Source organism: Balaenoptera ricei, chromosome 15, assembly GCF_028023285.1.
Source record: "Balaenoptera ricei isolate mBalRic1 chromosome 15, mBalRic1.hap2, whole genome shotgun sequence".
NCBI lineage: Eukaryota > Metazoa > Chordata > Mammalia > Artiodactyla > Balaenopteridae > Balaenoptera > Balaenoptera ricei.
In genome coordinates, this window is record NC_082653.1 from 82,853,134 (window position 1) to 82,872,024 (window position 18,891).

At 44.0% G+C, this 18,891-nt stretch overlaps 1 protein-coding gene across 1 annotated transcript in view; it reads right to left on the reverse strand.

Annotated features, from left to right (window-relative positions):
- The window catches only part of ZSCAN21 (zinc finger and SCAN domain containing 21), a 39,608-nt gene that overhangs the window by 13,800 nt on the left and 6,917 nt on the right, over positions 1 to 18,891 (reverse strand). The window contains exons 2-6 of the mRNA XM_059896943.1: positions 16,136 to 16,653; positions 15,733 to 15,886; positions 13,624 to 13,715; positions 13,224 to 13,350; positions 10,069 to 10,909 (exon numbers count right to left, since the gene is read on the reverse strand). Coding sequence (XP_059752926.1) covers positions 10,069 to 10,909; positions 13,224 to 13,350; positions 13,624 to 13,715; positions 15,733 to 15,886; positions 16,136 to 16,561 — 1,640 coding nt within the window. The 5' untranslated portion in view covers positions 16,562 to 16,653. The remainder of the gene's footprint in view (positions 1 to 10,068; positions 10,910 to 13,223; positions 13,351 to 13,623; positions 13,716 to 15,732; positions 15,887 to 16,135; positions 16,654 to 18,891) is intronic.

Consider the following 18,891-nt stretch of genomic DNA (forward strand, 5'->3'; position numbering starts at 1 on the left):
TTTGCTGTTGTTGTCCTACCCCCTCTGGAGAGGGCCACTTGCCTTCTTAACAAGAGACGGTAAAGTTTCCCGCCAAGGCTTTTACAAGAGCAGGTTGCCGGCTTGTTCCCCGTTGTTGGTGGAAGATCCCAGAAAAAAATTGCATAATCTCTGAGTAGGAGATCACCAAGGGCATCCAGCCCAGCCCTCCCCCCTTGCAAAATCCCTTCCTGCCCAGGACCCCTGGGTGTCATACCTGACCTGATTCGAGGCAGGCACCTGCTCTGGCTGGCTCTGCAATGAGGTTCCTTCTCCCAGCGTCTTCCACTAGGGCCATTCCTTCTGGGTGTGCACCTTGCGTCCTGCAGAACCCTGGGGCCACCAGTCATCTTCTTATCAGGAGTTGTACGGTTATCACAACTCGCTAGCACAAGGCAGGCAAGTGTCTTGAGGAAGGGGTGCCTTTTTCTAATTTGCCCAAAGTCCTGGTAGCAGCTGGGAAGAGCTGGCTTTACTTATCTGCCTTACTCACTGCAGGACCTCTTTCTTTTTTATTATTCCTGACACCCAGCACATGGCCTGACAATAATGCTTGTTGAAAGGGATTTAGATTGATTTCTTGGAGGCATGCAGAACAAACTGAATGCCTCTTCTACATGACAGGCCTTTAGATACTTGAGGGCAGAGACCAAGTTCTCATGTGTTTTCTCCTCACCAAGCAAAACCCTTTATTGCACACCTGAGGTGGTTTTGGTTTTACCATCCTGCGGTTGGTCTGCCTCTCTTTTAAAATGTGCAGTCCAGAACCAAATGCAGGGCACACGATGACAGAAAATCCAGGCAGAGGGGAGTCGTGCTAGCACGTGTGTGTTCAAGCATCTGGAGTGGAGGCCGTGCCAAAGACACCTGAGATTTGGAGGCAGTGGTGGTGACTACTGGTGAAGGGACGTGCATAGTTTGGGACAAGAAAGGCCTCTTAAACCTGTGCAGTAATGCCCATGACTCCAGAGGAAATACCATTCCCTGGAGGTTTTGGAATTGCAAGAGCTGAAGAAGGATTGGGGTATGGGAAAGAATTGAGTAGGGATTGGTGCAGTTTGAGAGACTCAGAGGCCATGTGAAGTTCTGTCCATAACATAGGGGACTGTCACGGGTCCCAAATTTTCACAAAGACCTGATTTCAAGGTAACGTCTTTTAGGGACTCATGGGATGGAGGACACTGCCAGCATGTTTCACTTAAAGAAGGGAGACTTTTGTGAGGGGTAAATTAATATTCAGGAAAGAGTGAGAGGACCATGGAGGAAATAATAGCTAGTATTTCTGGAACACGTAGGTCAGGCACTGCTGTAGCTGCCTTACATGTAACGGCTCATTTAATGCTTATAACGCTATGTCCATTTTGCAGATGAGGAAACTAAGACACAGCACGTAAGTGGTAGATGAAGGATTTGATCCTGGGCACACTGGCTCCAGTGCCTACGTGTGTAACCACTATGCTAGGCTGCTCCATAAACGTAGTTGTGGGATCACAGAGGTGGCGTATGTAGGTGGGAGAATAACTGAGCTCAGAAAGGACATGAAGCAGTGGATAGAACCTGATTGCTGGAGTCAGACACACCTCGCTTTAAATCCAGCTCTGCCACTCATGGGGTCAGCTGCTTCACGTTACGGGCCTCAGTGTCCACATCTGTATAATGGGGCAACTGTCTCTGCAAAGTTGATGTATGGATTAGAGAAACCTCATGGTTGTTATTATTCAGGAGTGAAGGAGGAAGAGAGAGAGGAGTTGATGGGCAGTGCAATGCAAACAACTGACAAGGTTTCAAGAAAATGTCAAATGCTCTAGAAAAGTAAGGGAGAATGAAGACGAGAGAAAGGGCTCTGTCAAGAACACTGGTGACCTCTAATGGTGCCATCTAAGTGGCTGGGATGAGAGCTGAGTTACAAGGGAATTCCCTGGCTGTGCAGTGGTTAGGACTCTGTGCTTCCACTGCAGGGGGCAGATCCCTGGGGAACTAAGATCCTGCATGCCGTGCAACGTGGCCAAAAAATTAAAAAACACACAAAAAAAGAATGTTAAAAAAAAAAAGAGCTGAGTTACAGGGGCTTTAAGAGGGAGGAGATCAGCGGTGAAGAGATGAAAACAGCAGTTCTGGTCCACGTGGCAGAGGAATTTGGTAGCTAAAAGGAAGGGTCAAAGTCAAACCAAAGATTTTTAAAATTTGCTTTTGCTCCTTAAAGCTACAAGTTTGTGCTTATTTAAATGGAGAACAGGTACTGAGGGGTGAGGAGGAGGCTGGAGGCACTCGAGAGCAAGGCCACATCCCTCGGCAGGCAGCAAGGGAGGGGCTCCAGGGAGCAGGGAGGACCAGACAGCGAGGCATCGGGATGGCCTGAGGCCCCTGGGAGAGCACATCAAGGGGGGTCTGCTGAGAAAGGGTGAGGTAAGGCCATGGTGGGCCTGGGAGCTTGGGGAGCAGGGGACACCAGGACAGCGGCCCCAAGATTACGGCAGAGAGGAGGGTAGGCTAGCAGGGGCGAGGGTCGTGGAGGGGCCACATCTGCGGATTTTCCCCGGGCAGCTTTCTGTAACTAAGGCACAGGAATGGAGGGAGAAGGAAGCTACCAGGGTTTGAACTGGACACAGTGAAAGGCTGAGATGCTCTTGGAAGGTAACCTTGACCCTTACAACTCCTGGGGCTCTTGTCTACACTGGGGACGCTGGAGTCTCTGGTCCTCTCCACACCCGCCGTTAATGAACTCAGGACCAGAATCTCTCACAGGGCCCGTTGTCCACAGCAGTGACCAAGTTCAATAATGCACTGGATTTCTTCCAGCTTCTGTCTACCCTGCTGTTCTCTGGAATCATCTCCTAAAATAAATCATCTGCACACGAGCCCTGACCTCAGGTTCTGCTCTCAGGGAACCTAGGCTAAGACAGTTGGACAGGATAGGGTTTAGTACCCCGGAATTAAGATTTGGTTGTGATACCTAAGTAAAAATACATTGCTTTTTCACATGTGCCACCTTTTACTTTTTAAAAAATTTGTTTATCTCACCATAGCCCTGAAAAGCAAGTGAGGCAGGGGTTAGTATTCCTTTAGGATAAGGAAACTAAGAGCAGAGGAAAACAGAACACTCTGCACTTCTCTCTGGTTTCTAAATAGGGTGAAAAAAAATCAATTATTTAAATGAGACAAAGTGAAAAAAATCACATTGAGTTTGTTTCAGTAAGCTATGCAAAAACAAGGTTATTAGGTTAGAGTTCATAGTTTGAAGGTCTAAAATATCAACTTCACATGTTGCTCCTACTATTAGGATGTTCAATTTTTTAAGTCTCATAAAGTGGTCAAAGGTTTTGTTTTTGTTATTGGAGTAGAGTTGATTTACAATGTTGTGTTAGTTTCTGCTGTACAGCAAAGTGAATCAGTTATACATATATCAACTCTTTTTTTAGCTTCCTTCCCCCTATAGGCCATTGAGTTCCTTGTGCTATACGGTAGGTACTTATCAGTTACCTGTTTTATATATAGAAGTGTGTATATGTCAATCCCAGTCTCCAAAGGTTATTTTAATGGTTCCATCCTATGAAAAAATTATGTTTTGGGGGATCGTTAAAAAGCAACTTTATTCCATGGTTTTTCATTCTGTTGCCAAGAAGCTACCTAAGCGCTTGTGAACTTACCTAGAACATGTCATTTGGGTGAGGATTGTTTGTGTCACAGTTCCAGTTTTTGACTTTGAAATTATACTTTTTTCTTTACCCAAAACATGCATTTTATGCAACCAAGGACAACAAAAAACAAACATCACAACTATTGCCACCTAGAGATGATAATTTATTGTTTTACCATGATCCTGAAGAGAAACAACATAAAGAGAATATTTATTACAAATCCCCACAATTTCCTTCCCCCACCTCACTACTCTAAAATTTGCCAGACACCATCGGCCTCCTAAAATGGACCACTGACTATAAATGCGTTACCAATTGATTTTGCTGCCATTTCTCACGACTGAAACTTTAGTGCTCAATCAAATGACTATTTTCAGTGGAGGAATTTCCTAGCTTTAAAAAAAAAACCCTTTTCCTCTAAAATTCCATTATTTACTGAAAGAAGCAGTTCTAGAAATGTTAATGAGGATTTTAAATGAACAAATTCAATCAAAAAATCATTCACTGAACATCTACCAAACATCTGGATGCTTCAAAGATCAGGGAAATGAAAAGGCCAGGTTTTAACAGCAATAACTTAATTCTGCGGATATACAAAGACAAGTCAGTTTCTTTTCGTCTAATTTATTCTAAGAAACTAGGAACTGACAAAACAGGAAAGGTTTGTTTTATCCAGTCTACAGATAAGACAATGCCTGAGTTAGCTCTCTATATAGATTTAGGCTTATCGTGTTGACCTGGGTGTAATAACCTCTATTTAACTAAAAGTTAATAAAAATACTTATGTTCATGTTAAAATAATCGCTGATTTTGCTTACATATCCCGCCCCTTGCCCCTAAACTCATAGATTTTTAGAACAAGATTTTCCTGTGTCGTCACAACCTGCTTCCCCCTGCCCAGCCCTCTCACGTAAGAACCCCTGCAACCAGCAGAAGCACGTCTAAATCTAATATGCTTTGTCCTCGCTCGGCGGAATAAAACCTTACTCTGTCAAGTGGCTGAAGTGGAGGTAGGGGGTGGGGAAGGCAGGCGAGCACTGGCCCCCAGCACACGCCCAGCAGTCTCTCTTCTCTCCCTCCGCAGGGCTCCCTCACCACTCTTCCACAGCTGGGAGTCTGGCCCCTACAACCCTCCCCCCACACTCTCCTTCCTAGCAAACCTGACCTTGTCGGGAGATTAAACAATAGCGACTCAGGCGGCTGCCCCGACCCTTCCCTGGACCAAAGGAACTTGAAACCCGCATCTGAAACTGGAATGAAATCCCAGTTTCAGCATCACCTTTCAATCCCTCACAGAACTTACTCTTTGTATCTTAACGCACTCAGCCTGACTGCTTAATGAGTGCTTGCTGAAGGGAGAAAATTTAATTTTAAGACCAATTAACTTTGCTGATTACTGTGTAATTTGAAGTGAGCCATGATTCTTTAGTGAATGGAGGTGAGAATCTCAACGATTAAAAGAAAAACAAAACAAACCTGTTAAAATAACAGCAGACCATTGTTCAGAAGTCAACCTAATGCCCACTCTTTACCTTCTTCCACTGTTTTAGGATAAGAGAAAAACATGAGGTTTGTGGTATCCACTGTTAAACAGAACCAGACAATATGAAACTAAGTTCTCATGTTAAGACATTCTGTATTATGAGATGTCCAAAATAGTTCCCAAACTTTCGTTTGACCTGCAGAATTGGAGATGGCTTACCTCCCTATAACTTCAAGTTTGTTTTACAAAGCTCTGAAAAGTAAAACAGATAATTTCATTTTTAGATATAATAAAAAATTAATTTGAATAGCAAAATAAGTAACTACTTTTCAATGTACAGTAGTGTGTCCATTCTAAAAACGAAACCTAAATGTTAGGGAAACTTTTCAAATAATGCTTTTTATTATATTCTCCAGTAGTAGCTGAAATAAAAATCTACTCTAACTTCTATGAAAAGATCTATTTATACCACTTAATTTCTTCTCTGATTCGACGTTTCACTTTGCAATCTGCAGACCTTCACGTGGTTTCCCAGCTGGGGAACCATAGCCCCCTCATCAGCATTTCTGAGAAGTTGCACAGAGTGGGACCCACAAACACATGGCTCCGCTGGTAAGTACTGCTGTCACTGTGTGACTACGTTTTAATACTGTTACTCCAATTCACACGATGACTCTTCCATGAGGATGGTAGGGTGAACCTGGTTAGCTAGCTTTAGATGAGGACGTCAGGACGACGAGACCCTGCAATAAAAGGTGATCAACTCTAGGATAAAAATTAGAAAAAAGTTCTTTCCCAGCTATGAATCTTCTCAAGCCCTCTCTAATCACAGGCCAGGGGAAGTGAGTGGAGCAAAGAGGGTACACAGGAGACAGCTGAGACAGGAATATTGCAAAATGCTTCTCAAGCCTTCCTGCAATCCCAGGACTGGATCCCTGTGTGTCTGTTTTCCAGGGAAGAGCCCATCCTGGTGTTTTCCTATCCCAAGTTTTCTAAGCACAGAAATTTAAGAGTTAGTGGAGGAAGCAGGACTATGCTTCACACCATTGGGTCAAGGTAAGTGGTCCCACTGGCCCTCCCAGGACATGCCCTCTTCTTGACTGATGGGGGCAGACCTTCTTCCTCCCCCGACAAGCTCAGAGAACCCATTCTCCTTGCTTGAAATGGTGATCTGGCAGCTAAGCGGTCAACTTCCTGGCTTTGAAGAGAACACTCTCAGGAAGCTGCAGATGTTTCTAGAACTGTTCCATTTTAGTGCCCTAGTCACCTGTCTCTCCTAGCGATTCCACTCATCTCCTAAGCTCTTGGCTTGATAAGCACCAAACTATGAAGGTTTTTTTCTCGTTTTCCCCTTTCTCAGTTCTGTGAACTGACTTGTTTATGACCACATCAACTTCTTCACTACTCCAAAACTTTGCTCTTTTGGAGTGATGTGTTCTGTCAAATAGATTAAAATAAAAATACATTATCTGTTTACAGGGAATATACAGAATAAAACAGGGGCTGGAGGTACAAAACACAGACACTGACATTATGGTCATACAAAATATATAGAAGTACCCAACATTAACAATTTTTGTCAGAAGTTGTACATTTTGCTATTTCTTTAGCATTTTCCCACATTTTTTTTTTTTTCCTTCTGTGGATCCTCTGGAGTTAAGATCGAGCTTCCTCTGCAGTGTTTCTGAAATTCAATACATGATTGGGACATATTGACGGAATTCATTTTCTGTCCAAAGCAATGAGTGCTACACATTAAAGTTTTCCTCACATATAATATTAATAATGTTTATTTACAGTGTGAGTTTTCTGATGCTAAGGGCTGAGATGTGATTAAAGGCTTTGCCATATTTATCACATTCAAGAGGTTCCTTCCTGGGATGACTTCTCTGATGCCAGGTAAGATGTGAATTGTCTTAGGTATCAAACGTGTCAACCTCTCTGTACATATTTAGCACAGTTTCACTTTTATGCCTTTAATAAAATACTAAGTGCCTTCCATATCAAGATGCCTCATACATCTGTAGTCTTAGGCTTTAGCCTTGCCTGCCAGTATGAAGTAGAAACAAATGCCCCAGGACTTGAAGACTTATACTTCTCTTCCTGGCAAGGTTAAGGTATATTTTAAAAAACCCCTCAAAAACTTCCACTGGGTCAACTAGCATGCTAACAGTGAACAAGAGTACTGAACCTGTTAACATACTTCAGCCAGTCGAGAACTTTCAGATGACTATCCTGAGCACTAATTTAGATGTCGTAAGCCTTTTGGGCCATGACTCTATTACACTTTGCGCTGAAGAGCTGATAAATGAATGCAACGCAGATGGTTTTATAAACAGTGGTAGCCTGTCTTCTTCAGAAAACTTGTCTTCAAATAGTTGCTTCAAGGAGTCCATCTGCTGAAGATCTGGAACAACGCCCGTGGCCATCCCACACAGTCAGTACGATGTCCCAGGAAATGGGAATTAAATGTGGGGCACAGGCTATAGTTAACTTCCATTAAAAAGAAATGATGGCTGAATCATGTCCGCATAAAAAAGCCAATGTGTGTGGACCTGACCAGTGTTCTTTCCCTCTTCACAACAGTCGGTGCTTCGATCGGTGTCTGGAGTTAAGCACCTCACTGCTTTCAGTTGCTTCCTGGCAGCAAAAGTCTTTGCTCAAAAGCATCAGCAGTTTTCTATGTGACCACCACTATGTCTCACTCTTTGAAGAAAATTCCTAAAAGCATTTCTTCTACCTTCCCTTACTATAAAAAGTTACTTAGGTGTACTCTTCTGGAGTATCTTTCCTGTTTTTCTTAAATTGGATGGATAGAATACTCTGGTCACCAGCTGACTTCCTTAAAGTTCCCCCAGGCAACACAGATGCAACTGCTTAGGAGCTACCGGGAAGCTGGAGTTGGCCCAAGTTATAGAGAGAGGCCAGAGAAAAAGTGCTGTTTGGCCCGGAGCTGAGGCCACAGCTGCCCCCACCTCCATGGTTCCCCGTGAAGTGGCACTGTCTCATAGGCTTGGGTTGTTGGCTAGCAAACCAGTGACGAGTGACAGTTTTAGTTCTTGACGGAAAATCTCAAACTCTATGTGAGGGGTCTCCCATTATGGGGCTAGTCTTCAGGTGTGTTCTTAGTCTGTTTCTAAGTCCCTGCAGGGCTGTCCACAGTCATTCACGTGCTCTCACGAGCAGTTACCTCTACCCAAGGCCCTGATGACTTCCTATGTGACCCACGCTGCTTGGGTCTCTTGTGTGTGCATCTGAAAATGGTCTGTCGCTGGCTTCTACTCAGAAGCTAATGCATCCTCCTGCACAGATGATGGGAAAGATCAAAGTTTCATAACCTCACCTCAGTCTCTAGTGATGAGAAACAGAAAAGACATTGTGCGGTATGACTACAATACGACCAACCACATCTTAGCACGTTGGTGAGCTTCTCAGAGCAACAGACACGTTTAGTAATTGCCAGCTAACGATCTCAAATGTCTTTTCAAAGTTTCTGGAAGGTGTGGGGAAAAAAAATGCTCCCTCCAATGTTCCTTTTTCTGAAAAGCAACAGAAATCACATCTTTTGAACTTTAAAGTTACAAATGATTCACAAAGTGCCCAAATCATCACGTTGTTCAGGAGCTGACTGAAGAAATTCTGGTTAAGATCTTTGCCATCTTTGCCTTAGTAAGTGATCACATTGTTCTTTAAGATGATGGATGACAACAAAGTCGTTTCTGACATTTCATGGTATTTACTCTCTGATCCGTGTCTAGATAGTCTATGCTGGTGGCTGACCAGCACCCATCGTTTATATTTAGGACAAAAATAGCATGCGACCCTAGAGCTTTAGCCACGCCTCGGGCTCACAAGCTGGGCCAGGCTACCGTATTTCAGGTACTCGTGACTCACAGGCCTTGTCGTGAATGTACAAATCCTGCTAGAAGTCAGGTCTAATGAGCACTTCTCATGTGGTCAGCACTGTGTCCAGGGCTGTCGGGGATATAAATATATCCCCCGATGAGAGAAGCATCTCTTTTGGGGAGTGATGAAAACTTTCCCACACGGAACAACGAAAGATTCAAAGACAGTATGCAATCAAGTGCTAACCTGTGGAGAAACGCAGTTAGGAGTGCGATAGTGCTTCAGGGAATTTGGGGATTTTGCGAAGGGAGAGAAGTGTTTTGAATCACGGTTGCCATTTCAGTAGGATTTATCTCAGTCATGAGGAGGGAACCATCTACATCTGCGGCCGTCCTTTGGAACTGTAGACTGGTGCACATGCCCTCTCTTTCAGGAAGAGATAGAAATCTTTGGTTTGATACTGACAGCGCAGTCCTAGATTTCTATAGCTTTGGTAGGCTACCAGTGACTGTACAGAACTTACCGTATATATATAACTAGTTTGAGCAGCATGTGCCGATGTAGTTTTTGTTCAAACTGTCCCTCTTTTTTGAGAAATAAGGTTCAGCAAGACGTTGGCCCAGTAGGGCGTTTGCGGCAAGCAGGTTTTGAACCTCAGTGTCATTTTCACAGAGCCGATCTTAGTCTTTCAATTATGTACTGTGGTTGCGAAGAGTTCAAGAGCGCCTTAAAGGTCTCCTCATTACTGAAAGCTTGACATTTTCCTGTGTGTGTGCTTCTATCCTGTGTGGAAACAGCATGTGGATTATCCATCCCTATGACTAGCATTTCCCTGCAGGGGCTGTGGAAGAATTATACGCCCACAGACTAGGCAAAGGCAGAACACTGCTGATGTAACTGTAAGGATCCATAAGTGTGATTTTTTTTTTTAACCTGTTGAGGCTGTTTTTTTTCCCCTCCATGGGCACACATCTCTGAAATAATTTTAGAAACGAAAAGGGGAAATGGCTTGTTGACAAATTCTCGCTTTACACACAGCTTTTCAGGAATGCTCCGAAAGCATCGAGGGAGGCGGGGCTATACTCGGAGGCTCGCTCTCTGGTGTGGATTCTGTGATGCAGAGTGAGGGTCGAGCTCCGGGTGAAGGCCTTGCCGCACTTCGTGCACTTATAGGGCTTTTCTCGGGTGTGAATTCTCCGATGCAAAATAAGGTATGAGTTTCGGTTGAAAGCCTTTCCACATTCACTACATTCATAGGGCTTTTCCCCCGTGTGGATTCTCTGATGCTTAGTGAGGTCTGAGCTCTGGCTGAAGGCCTTCCCACACTCGTTACATTCGTAGGGTTTCTCCCCAGAGTGGATCCGCTGATGCAGAATGAGATTTGAACTGTGACTGAAGGCTTTGCCACACTCATTACATTCATGAGGCTTCTCTCCTGTGTGGATTCGCTGATGCAGGACAAGGTTTGAGTTAAGACTGAAGGCTTTCCCACACTCACTACATTCATAGGGCTTTTCTCCGGTGTGGATTATCTTATGGCGAATAAGGCTTGAACTCCTTGTGAAGCATTTACCACATTCATCACATCTGTGGGACTTCGCTCCTGTTGGAACTTCTTCAGGGGTGTTGAAGTTTGAGCTCAGACTGAAGCTTCTCCCCAGTCCTTTACCCTTTTCCCTTGGACCTCGCTCTCCTGTGCTGGGGTTTTTTTTTTCCTTGACTGTAGCTGGCCCCGGATCTCTCTTTTCTTTTCCAGTTTTCTCCTCAGGGTTTCTCTGCTGCCTTTCTACTACTCTGCCCTGCTGTTCACGTTTTTCTCCAAAATCTTTCTGGAATTTTCCTGTGGTCTCCCCATGTGATGCTGAGTCTTCTGCAATTTCAGCCTTTGAGGTGGACTCCTCATTCTCATTCCTGTTTTCACAACCTGACACGATAAATAAAAAATACAAATAGCATCTTTTTCTGTTGAATATGTGGGTTACTCAAGTGACACTGTTTTCCAGGAAGCTTCTACCTGCCTGCAAAATGACCTCACAATATTAACTGGAGATAAAATAGTAGAAAAACAAGGGGAAAAACATAGGGACAACAGGGAGTAGAATTGGGAAATGAGAGGGCAGGCAAAGCGTGGAAAGGACAACGGAGGGAGCGTGCAGAGAGGCCAGGAGCGAGCAGAGGGAACAGAACCAGGCAAGGAAGGACGGAAGGCATGAGGAATTAAGGAACATAAGAGGTCACAACTCATGGTTCTATAATTTGGTCACCCGGTAATTAATTTGAAAGAATAAATACACATTAAAAAAATCATGGTCCAGGGACTTCCCTGGCGGTCCAGTGGTTAAGACCCCGTGCTTCCAATGCAGGGGCTGTGGCTTCAGTCCCTGGTTGGGGAACTAAGAGCCCACATGCTGCGAGGCTAAAAAAAAAATTAAAAAAAAAAAAAAATCATGTTCCAGTTCTAATTAAGAATTTATGAGTTAAAAAAAAGAGAGAACGGACAGGTCTTTCCTAGAAAATGATAAGTGGTATTACCAGAAAGAAAGGAATGCAATTAATAAAAGAAAAGCAAATACTCCGCCAATTCTGTGAGATTTTTATTGACAAGGTGATAGTTAACAGGCAAAGCAAAGAGCGCTGAACCTGGCAGGTTACGCAGACCTTCAGACACAGAAACTAGTTTCTCTCCACTAGGGAGAGCAGCACAGAGCTGACAGTGCTCAAGCAACAGGGATGAGGGTGAAGAAGCTGGTTGGGGCATTAGTACATGTAACTGAAACCTGCACTGACAAACGACTGAGAACTACTGAGAACAAAGAGACTGAAAACAATTCCAGAGACAGCCCAAAAAGGACGTAATATAAGATAAGATCTTACAAATGCAGAGCTGATCTTCTGATTTTAGCAATCTGCCTGTTAAAACACCGGAATATATTCTTATTGTGGACTGCTATATTCTGTGTGTCACTCTGTTTTTTAAGTATAGACTAAAAATTGTTCAGTACAAAAACACTATTTTATATATGTTTACATTTGTCTAGAAAAAACCCAAACTATCCCAAATCTATTCTTTATTTACTTGGCCTTAAGAAACCTTTCCAAGTGAGTGTGCACTATCTCAACGCAATCACTGAAGGAGTTGAGTATCTAACTCCTGACTTGAGTGATGAAATCACCATAAATACTGACCTGATCATAAGGAAGAGGAAACTGGTCTACTTCTTTTGAATTCCAAGCCTAGGTCCTTGATGATCTGGATAGTTCCCCGGCTGTTCCCAATGTTTTGTTTTGTTTTGTTTTAAGTTAGCAAGGGGTGGGTACTACCCGGCTCACAAACAGAGATCAGTTTTTTGGCTTAATTTTCACCTCATCCAAAGAGCAAGTACTAAGAAACAACAAACCCCAGTTATCCCTATGGTTCAAAACAAAACTTGAGGTTTCTGTAGTAACATCCTTTCTTCATAACTTCCCTTCATTCACCCTACCACTGCCCTCCCCAGGCAGAAGTCTTAGGAAGTGGCCTTCCCTATGACAGGACTGATCTGAGAGCTTCCTGCAATACTGTCTCCCAGGGGTTAAGACCTAATAGAGACAAATGGGACTGTTTGTCAACTGTGTCACCTTGTCTTATCTGGTTGATGCCTCTTAGAACTTCTTTGTTCTTACTACACACTCAGGAGCCAGAGCTCTTCACAGAAGATCACCATTAGGTTTGAAATCTGGGAATCCTGACCATAAGGGAGGTACAGGTGCAAGTTCATGGAATTATACAGAGCTGTCGTGGAGCAGCGCTCACAGGATGCAAGACTGAAAGCCCATGGAAGGATGCAGTGTAGGTTCAGGAACACGGTCCCAGGTTAGGATTAGATTGATGATCAATTCTCACCTGGCCCTCTATACGAGGAAATACAGACACTTCCCCTGACAAAAGCACTTAATTGTATCCACAAGGAATGAAGCAGAATCCTCAATGGTGACAGAGTAGTTGAAGAGGTGGGGATTCAGAACATAAAAGTATTTCTGCTTTCAAACAGCAAAAACTACCTAGAGGTAAAAAAATCCACCTGGAATCAGGAAGTCCCAGTACCAGGCTTTTGGGATTAAAGAAACTCAAATTGTTCTCCTTCTCTATCTGGTCTGAAGAAAGGGGCTCAGTAGTCTCTAACACATCAGAGGTCCCAGAACTAACAGAAAAAGAGGCAATACAATCTTATCAGACAATAATCCTGCGGCCATCTTACCCTGGGAAATCACGTTCCCATAATTCTCCTGCCTGGTGTCCCTATTCAGATTCCTCCGAGCCAGGTTCTGACATCCCCATTCCTCCAGGATGAGGGACACGGCCATGTCCTCGATCTTCACCATTGCCTGAAATAACATGAGATCCCCACACTCAGTTCCCCCAAAGTCCAGGGACAGTCCCACTGCCCAAACCTGGAGCCAGGGACGGAGGTGACTGCAAACCTACAGGATGCTGGGAAAGAAAAGGTGACCATGCCAGGCTCTAGTGGACAGGTGGGGAGTGGGGCTACTCTGTGGGCAGGGACATCAAGAGCCAGTGTCCTGGTGAAGACCGCTGAAAGAGCCCCAGGAAGAGGCAGATGCGAGGGACTCAGGAGGGCAGAGGGGCCCACAGCTCACCTGGGAATCTGCCGAGAACAGTGCAGATGCCATCGCCTGGTCTCTGGGACCCCCCTCGTGATGAGGGGCAGGAACGTGGGTGGCAGGGAGAGCTGAGGGAGGAGAAAGGAGCTGTGAGTGAAGCCAGCTCTGCTCTGGGCCTCCCCTCAAAGGGCCCACGGGCACCCTCTTTCCTGTACCAGCATGCCCAGTGTTCAGTGTTTAACTACAGAACTGAGAACTACGGAGAATATAAGAAAGAAAAGGCATGATGTGTGTCTTCCCAAGACCTCTGTTCTTAAGCAGAAGTAACAAGGAGTCATAAAAGGGTCCTTAAAATCACCTGGTCCAACTCCTTCATTTTAAAGAAGGGGAAACCGAGGCCCGAAGAGGGTAAACAACTTGCCTAACATCATCCTGTTAAGAGGGCAGAGCCAGAACTAGAACCCGGGTTCCTACTCTCAGCCACAGAAGTAGGTAACACTCAGCCCACATTCAAGTCTGGCTCACAATTTAATTTTCTCCAGTCCAACGAACAGTGTACCAGGACTTCAGAATCCCGTTCAGTTGTGGAAAATGGAACAGTTTTAAAAATCTTTAGTAGTAATATCTTGAAACACAGAGAAGGAAGGGGCTCTTCTTACTTCTGGGTAAGTTTCTGCCATTTTTTGTCCCTCTACTTTTCTCCCTCACTTAGCCACAGTTTTTGGATAAAATGCACACATGGTTCGAATGTCGATGAGACATTTACAAATGTATAAAGGTCTGGGTTGACACTCATCTAATAAAAGACATCGACAACATAGGATCACACTAACTGCGATGTGCAAGAAAAACTGGAAAAATTTTAAACGGCAAAATCAAAATCCTCCCTTGCCAAGTAATGTTAGATTTGGAAATGTTACTGGTGAACAGATGATGTTACTGCGCTGCAAAGATACTAAAAAACTAATATGAAACGGAATTAGTAAATCTTGTAACTATTTCAGAATATACGGCAATAATATAAGCTAAAGCAAAATGTAGACAAAGATCAACTACCTAGCACTTTAACCCTCTGAGAGTTAGGAACACTCTGGAAGATGAGCAGCACAAAGAGAAACTGAGAATAAGTGCATACGCCTCAATTCCTTCAAGAACTATTTACGACATAACAACTGTATGTTCCAGGGTCTGGAAAGCTGTTACTCTGGTAACCTGAAGCCCTAACCTGGCACTTAAAACCACGAAGATCCTCCTCTGTTTCCTGACTTCACCTGGTGGAGTGTGAAGAGAGCTCACAAACCCTACGAGGACCTAACGGGACTGGGTAGACAGCGGTGGATAAACATCACAGCGCACTGCTTGGCTCACAAGGCTTGCTCCAGCTTACGAGCGCTGGCCGTCCTGCAGAACGCACGGAACACAATACTTCCTTAAGCTCTAATGTTCCTATCCTGAATGTCATCATAAATACACACACTGGTTAAGTGTGCCTTTGTCAACTCTTGCTGAACAACCATACTTTTAGCATGTTATTTTTTTCTCTTTCACTGATATTCTAGGTATCAACTTTGATTTTAAAATTGGATAAAAATATTGTTACTATTTGCCTCAAGGAAAAAAAATTCAACTGATTTTTATTTATATGACCCTGAAGTGATTTTTTTTGCCTCATGTTCCTCAACCAAAAACAAAATATTTTTTCCATCCTTTTCCCATTCTTTGGAATTTTTGAAAGTAACCTAGAAATAGTGATGTTATACAGTATTTTATACATTTTAAATAAAATGAATTGATAAATGATCCTTTTAAAGATAATTTACGACATACTAGAGTGTTGGCTATATTTCATCTGTTCCTAGGACTTTCCTGTAAAAAAAAAAAAAACCTGCTAGACATCCAGAATACTAACAATTCAACAAATAATATAATGTCCACCCAAGTTCATCATGCACATTTCACTTACCTCCTTGGTAACATTATTTAACTCCTGAAATTGATCTGTAAGTTATATTTCCTCTGATATTTAGTAATAACGACAATAGAAACAAATATACTTCTCTATTACAGGCATTTAGCAACACAGAGAGGGCACTCCCATCCTGAATAGTTTGCTTCTTTCCCCCCATGTGAAACCTTGCTTCTTACCCCGTGGTTGTAAGAGGCGGGGTTTCCGAGATGAATGCTTGAAATGGGACTGGGTGGCCTCATGAGGAAGGTCAAAGCTCGAGGACTCCTGTACTGGATCCAGAGGCACCATCCCCCTTGCGAGCATCTCAGGTCCATGAACTTGACCTGGGACCTGAGGACAAACAGGTTGGGCTTGTGGGTAAATCACTTTTTAAACAGGAATTTAAACAAACGAAAAAAGACAGTAAATATACCAGTGGCTGCAGGAAGGACAGGGCTAGAATACTTTTTAATATCCAAGCAAACAGGATCAAAGCACCACAAGGACTATTAATACGAACTTTAAGTCAGTAACTTTCTCTCTGCTCCAGCCTCAAAGTCCACGTGCTGCTCACACATGACAGGTTTCCCCTCTTCTTACCTGCTGTCCTGATAAATCCAGCTCCAGATCTTCCAGAAGGGTCACAGCCTCCTCCCCACTATCGGGACGGTATTCCTGCAGCCAGACCTGGAGCTCCTTGGGCAGAATGGAAAGGAACTGCTCCAGCACCAGCAGCTCCACGATCTGCTCCTTGGTGTTTATCTCTGGTCGCAGCCACTGGTGACAAAGTTCCTTCAGTCGACTCAGGGCCTCTCGAGGCCCAAAAGTGTTCTGGTAACAGAAGTGCCTGAACCGCTGGCGGAAGATCTCTGGGTCGGGAGGAGGAGACTCCTGCAGACTGGCGTCCTGCCCCCACATGTGCTCTTCCTCATCTTCCTCTTCGACCTTCACTATCACGATGCCGTCCTTCTCCTGGGCAGCGTGGGGGGACAGACCGGTGGCTTCCCTTGACTCAGCAGTCATCATTCAGGCTCAGGGACCTGACTTGATCCAAACAGGGTCTGTGCTCTCCTTTCTGTCCTGGGAGATGTTTTCTGATATCTGTTTCTGTACTATTCCTGAAGGAGTAAAAAAAAAAAGTTATTGGTACCTTTATGAAAAGTGACCTGTGCTGTTAATACTTCATACAAGGCTACACATCAAGGCATTAAAAATGCCTCTGGGGGCTTCCCTGATGGCACAGTGGTTAAGGATCCGCCTGCCAAAGCAGGGGACATGGGTTCGAGCCCTGGTCTGGGAAGATCCCACGTGCCGCGGAGCAAATAGGCCCGTGCGCCACAACTACTGAGCCCGCGAGCTACAACTACTGAGCCCGCGTGCAACAACTATTGAAGCCTGCGCGCCTAGAGCCCGTGATCCAGAACAAGAGAAGCCACCGTGATGAGAAGCCCGCGCACCGCAACAAAGAGTAGCTCCCGCTCACCGCAACTAGAGAAAGCCCGCGTGCAGCAACGAAGACCAGCCAAAAAATAAATAAATAAATAAATAAATTAATTAATTAAAAAAAAATGTCTCTGAATAGCAAAGGGGGAAAAAAAGCCTCCAGAGCCACACTGTTTTTCCCTGCCACTTTAGATATTAAGGTTTGCAAACAAACCTCCAACTGGCAAATTCCCCCCTCAGGGTGTTTGCCTGAGCCTGAGCACCGTCCCTCCAGGAGGAGGGCAGGCTATGACATCATGTGTTTACACGCTAAGCCCAGTGAGAGCTGAACTTAGTTAGTGGGGTGCCAGGCACCCGCTCCAGCAGCACACTAGCCATCTTAGCCCCTCCCACGACACCCTTGGAGCACCATCTCACAGATGACACGACTGCGGCTCGGATGACTCAAGTGATTTGCTCAGGAGCAGGAGGCTACCTACCTAGTAGTGTCAACACTCAAGCCAAATTTGAAGGCCAGGACTTGCTAACCCACCGTTTAGCTACTTCTATTATTTTTATGGGTGCCTTGGTCAGTACGAGATGAGCCACTTTGGACAGAGAAAGAAAATATCAGAATGTCTATTTATATTTTAAAAGTGAGAGAAAATAAACCATATTTAATGTACAAATGGACACTACCAAGCTCACTTGGTCTAAATACTGAACTGTCACATGTCACACAAGAGACAAGCGTGGGGGGGGGTGAGCAAAATGGGTCAAATGATACAAACTTACAGTTATAAAATAAGTAAGTCCTGGGGATGTAATGTACAGCATGGTGACTACAGTTAATAATAATACTGTACTGCATATTTGAAAGTTGCTGAGAGTAGTTCTTAAAAATTCTCATCAAAAGAAAATAAAATGTAGGGGACTTCCCTGGCGGCAAAGTGGTTAAGAATCCGCCTGCCAATGCAGGGGACACGGGTTCAAGCCCTGGTCCGGGAAGATCCCACATGCCTCGGAGCAACTAAGCCCGTGTGCCCCAACTACTGAGCCCACGAGCCACAACTACTGAGCCCATGTGCCACAACTACCGCAGCCTGTGCACCTAGAGCCCCTGCTCCGCAACAATAGAAGCCACCGCAATGACAAGTCCGTGCACCGCACCGAAGAGTAGCCCCCGCTCGCCACAACTAGAGAAAGCCTGCGTGCAGCAATGAAGACCCAACGCAGCCAAAAATAAATAATAAAAGAAAAGAAAAGACAAAAAGAAAATGTAACTATGGTGACAGATGTTAACCAGACTTATTGTGGTGATCCCTTTGGAATATACACAAATACTCAATCGTTATGTTGTACACCTGAAACCAATATAATGTTATATATCAATTACATCTCAAAAAAAAGAGAGACAAGCAGCTTTAAAGATTTCAGAGAAACTACAATTAGGGAAATACTAACGATGCAAACACACACAAACAAGAAAACTGCACAGCAATTTTTAACTCAGCGAGGTTAGAAGGTAAAAACAAATGTGGAACTAAATGAAACTTAAGAAGTCAACTGATAAGTGAGAAAGTAGCTGCTTAGAAAAAAGTGTGAGGAAAGAACTATTATGAGAACAGATGTGTGTTGTTACATAATTTTAACTGCCAAAAATGATACTCAGTTTCCTGGAAAATATTATCTACACATTTTAAAAACTTGGAAATATTTCCTAATTTGTTTAAAAATCTTCCAAATGAGGATTTTTAGTGGGTCTTAAACCTGTTTGTTAAAATTATAAAACACCTTTTTTTTTTGGCTAAACACCTTTTTATTTTTTTTATTGGAGTATAACTGCTTTACAATGTTGTGTTAGTTTCTGCTGTACAAGGAAGTGAATCAGCTATATGTATACATATATCCCCTCCCTCTTGGACCCCCCATCC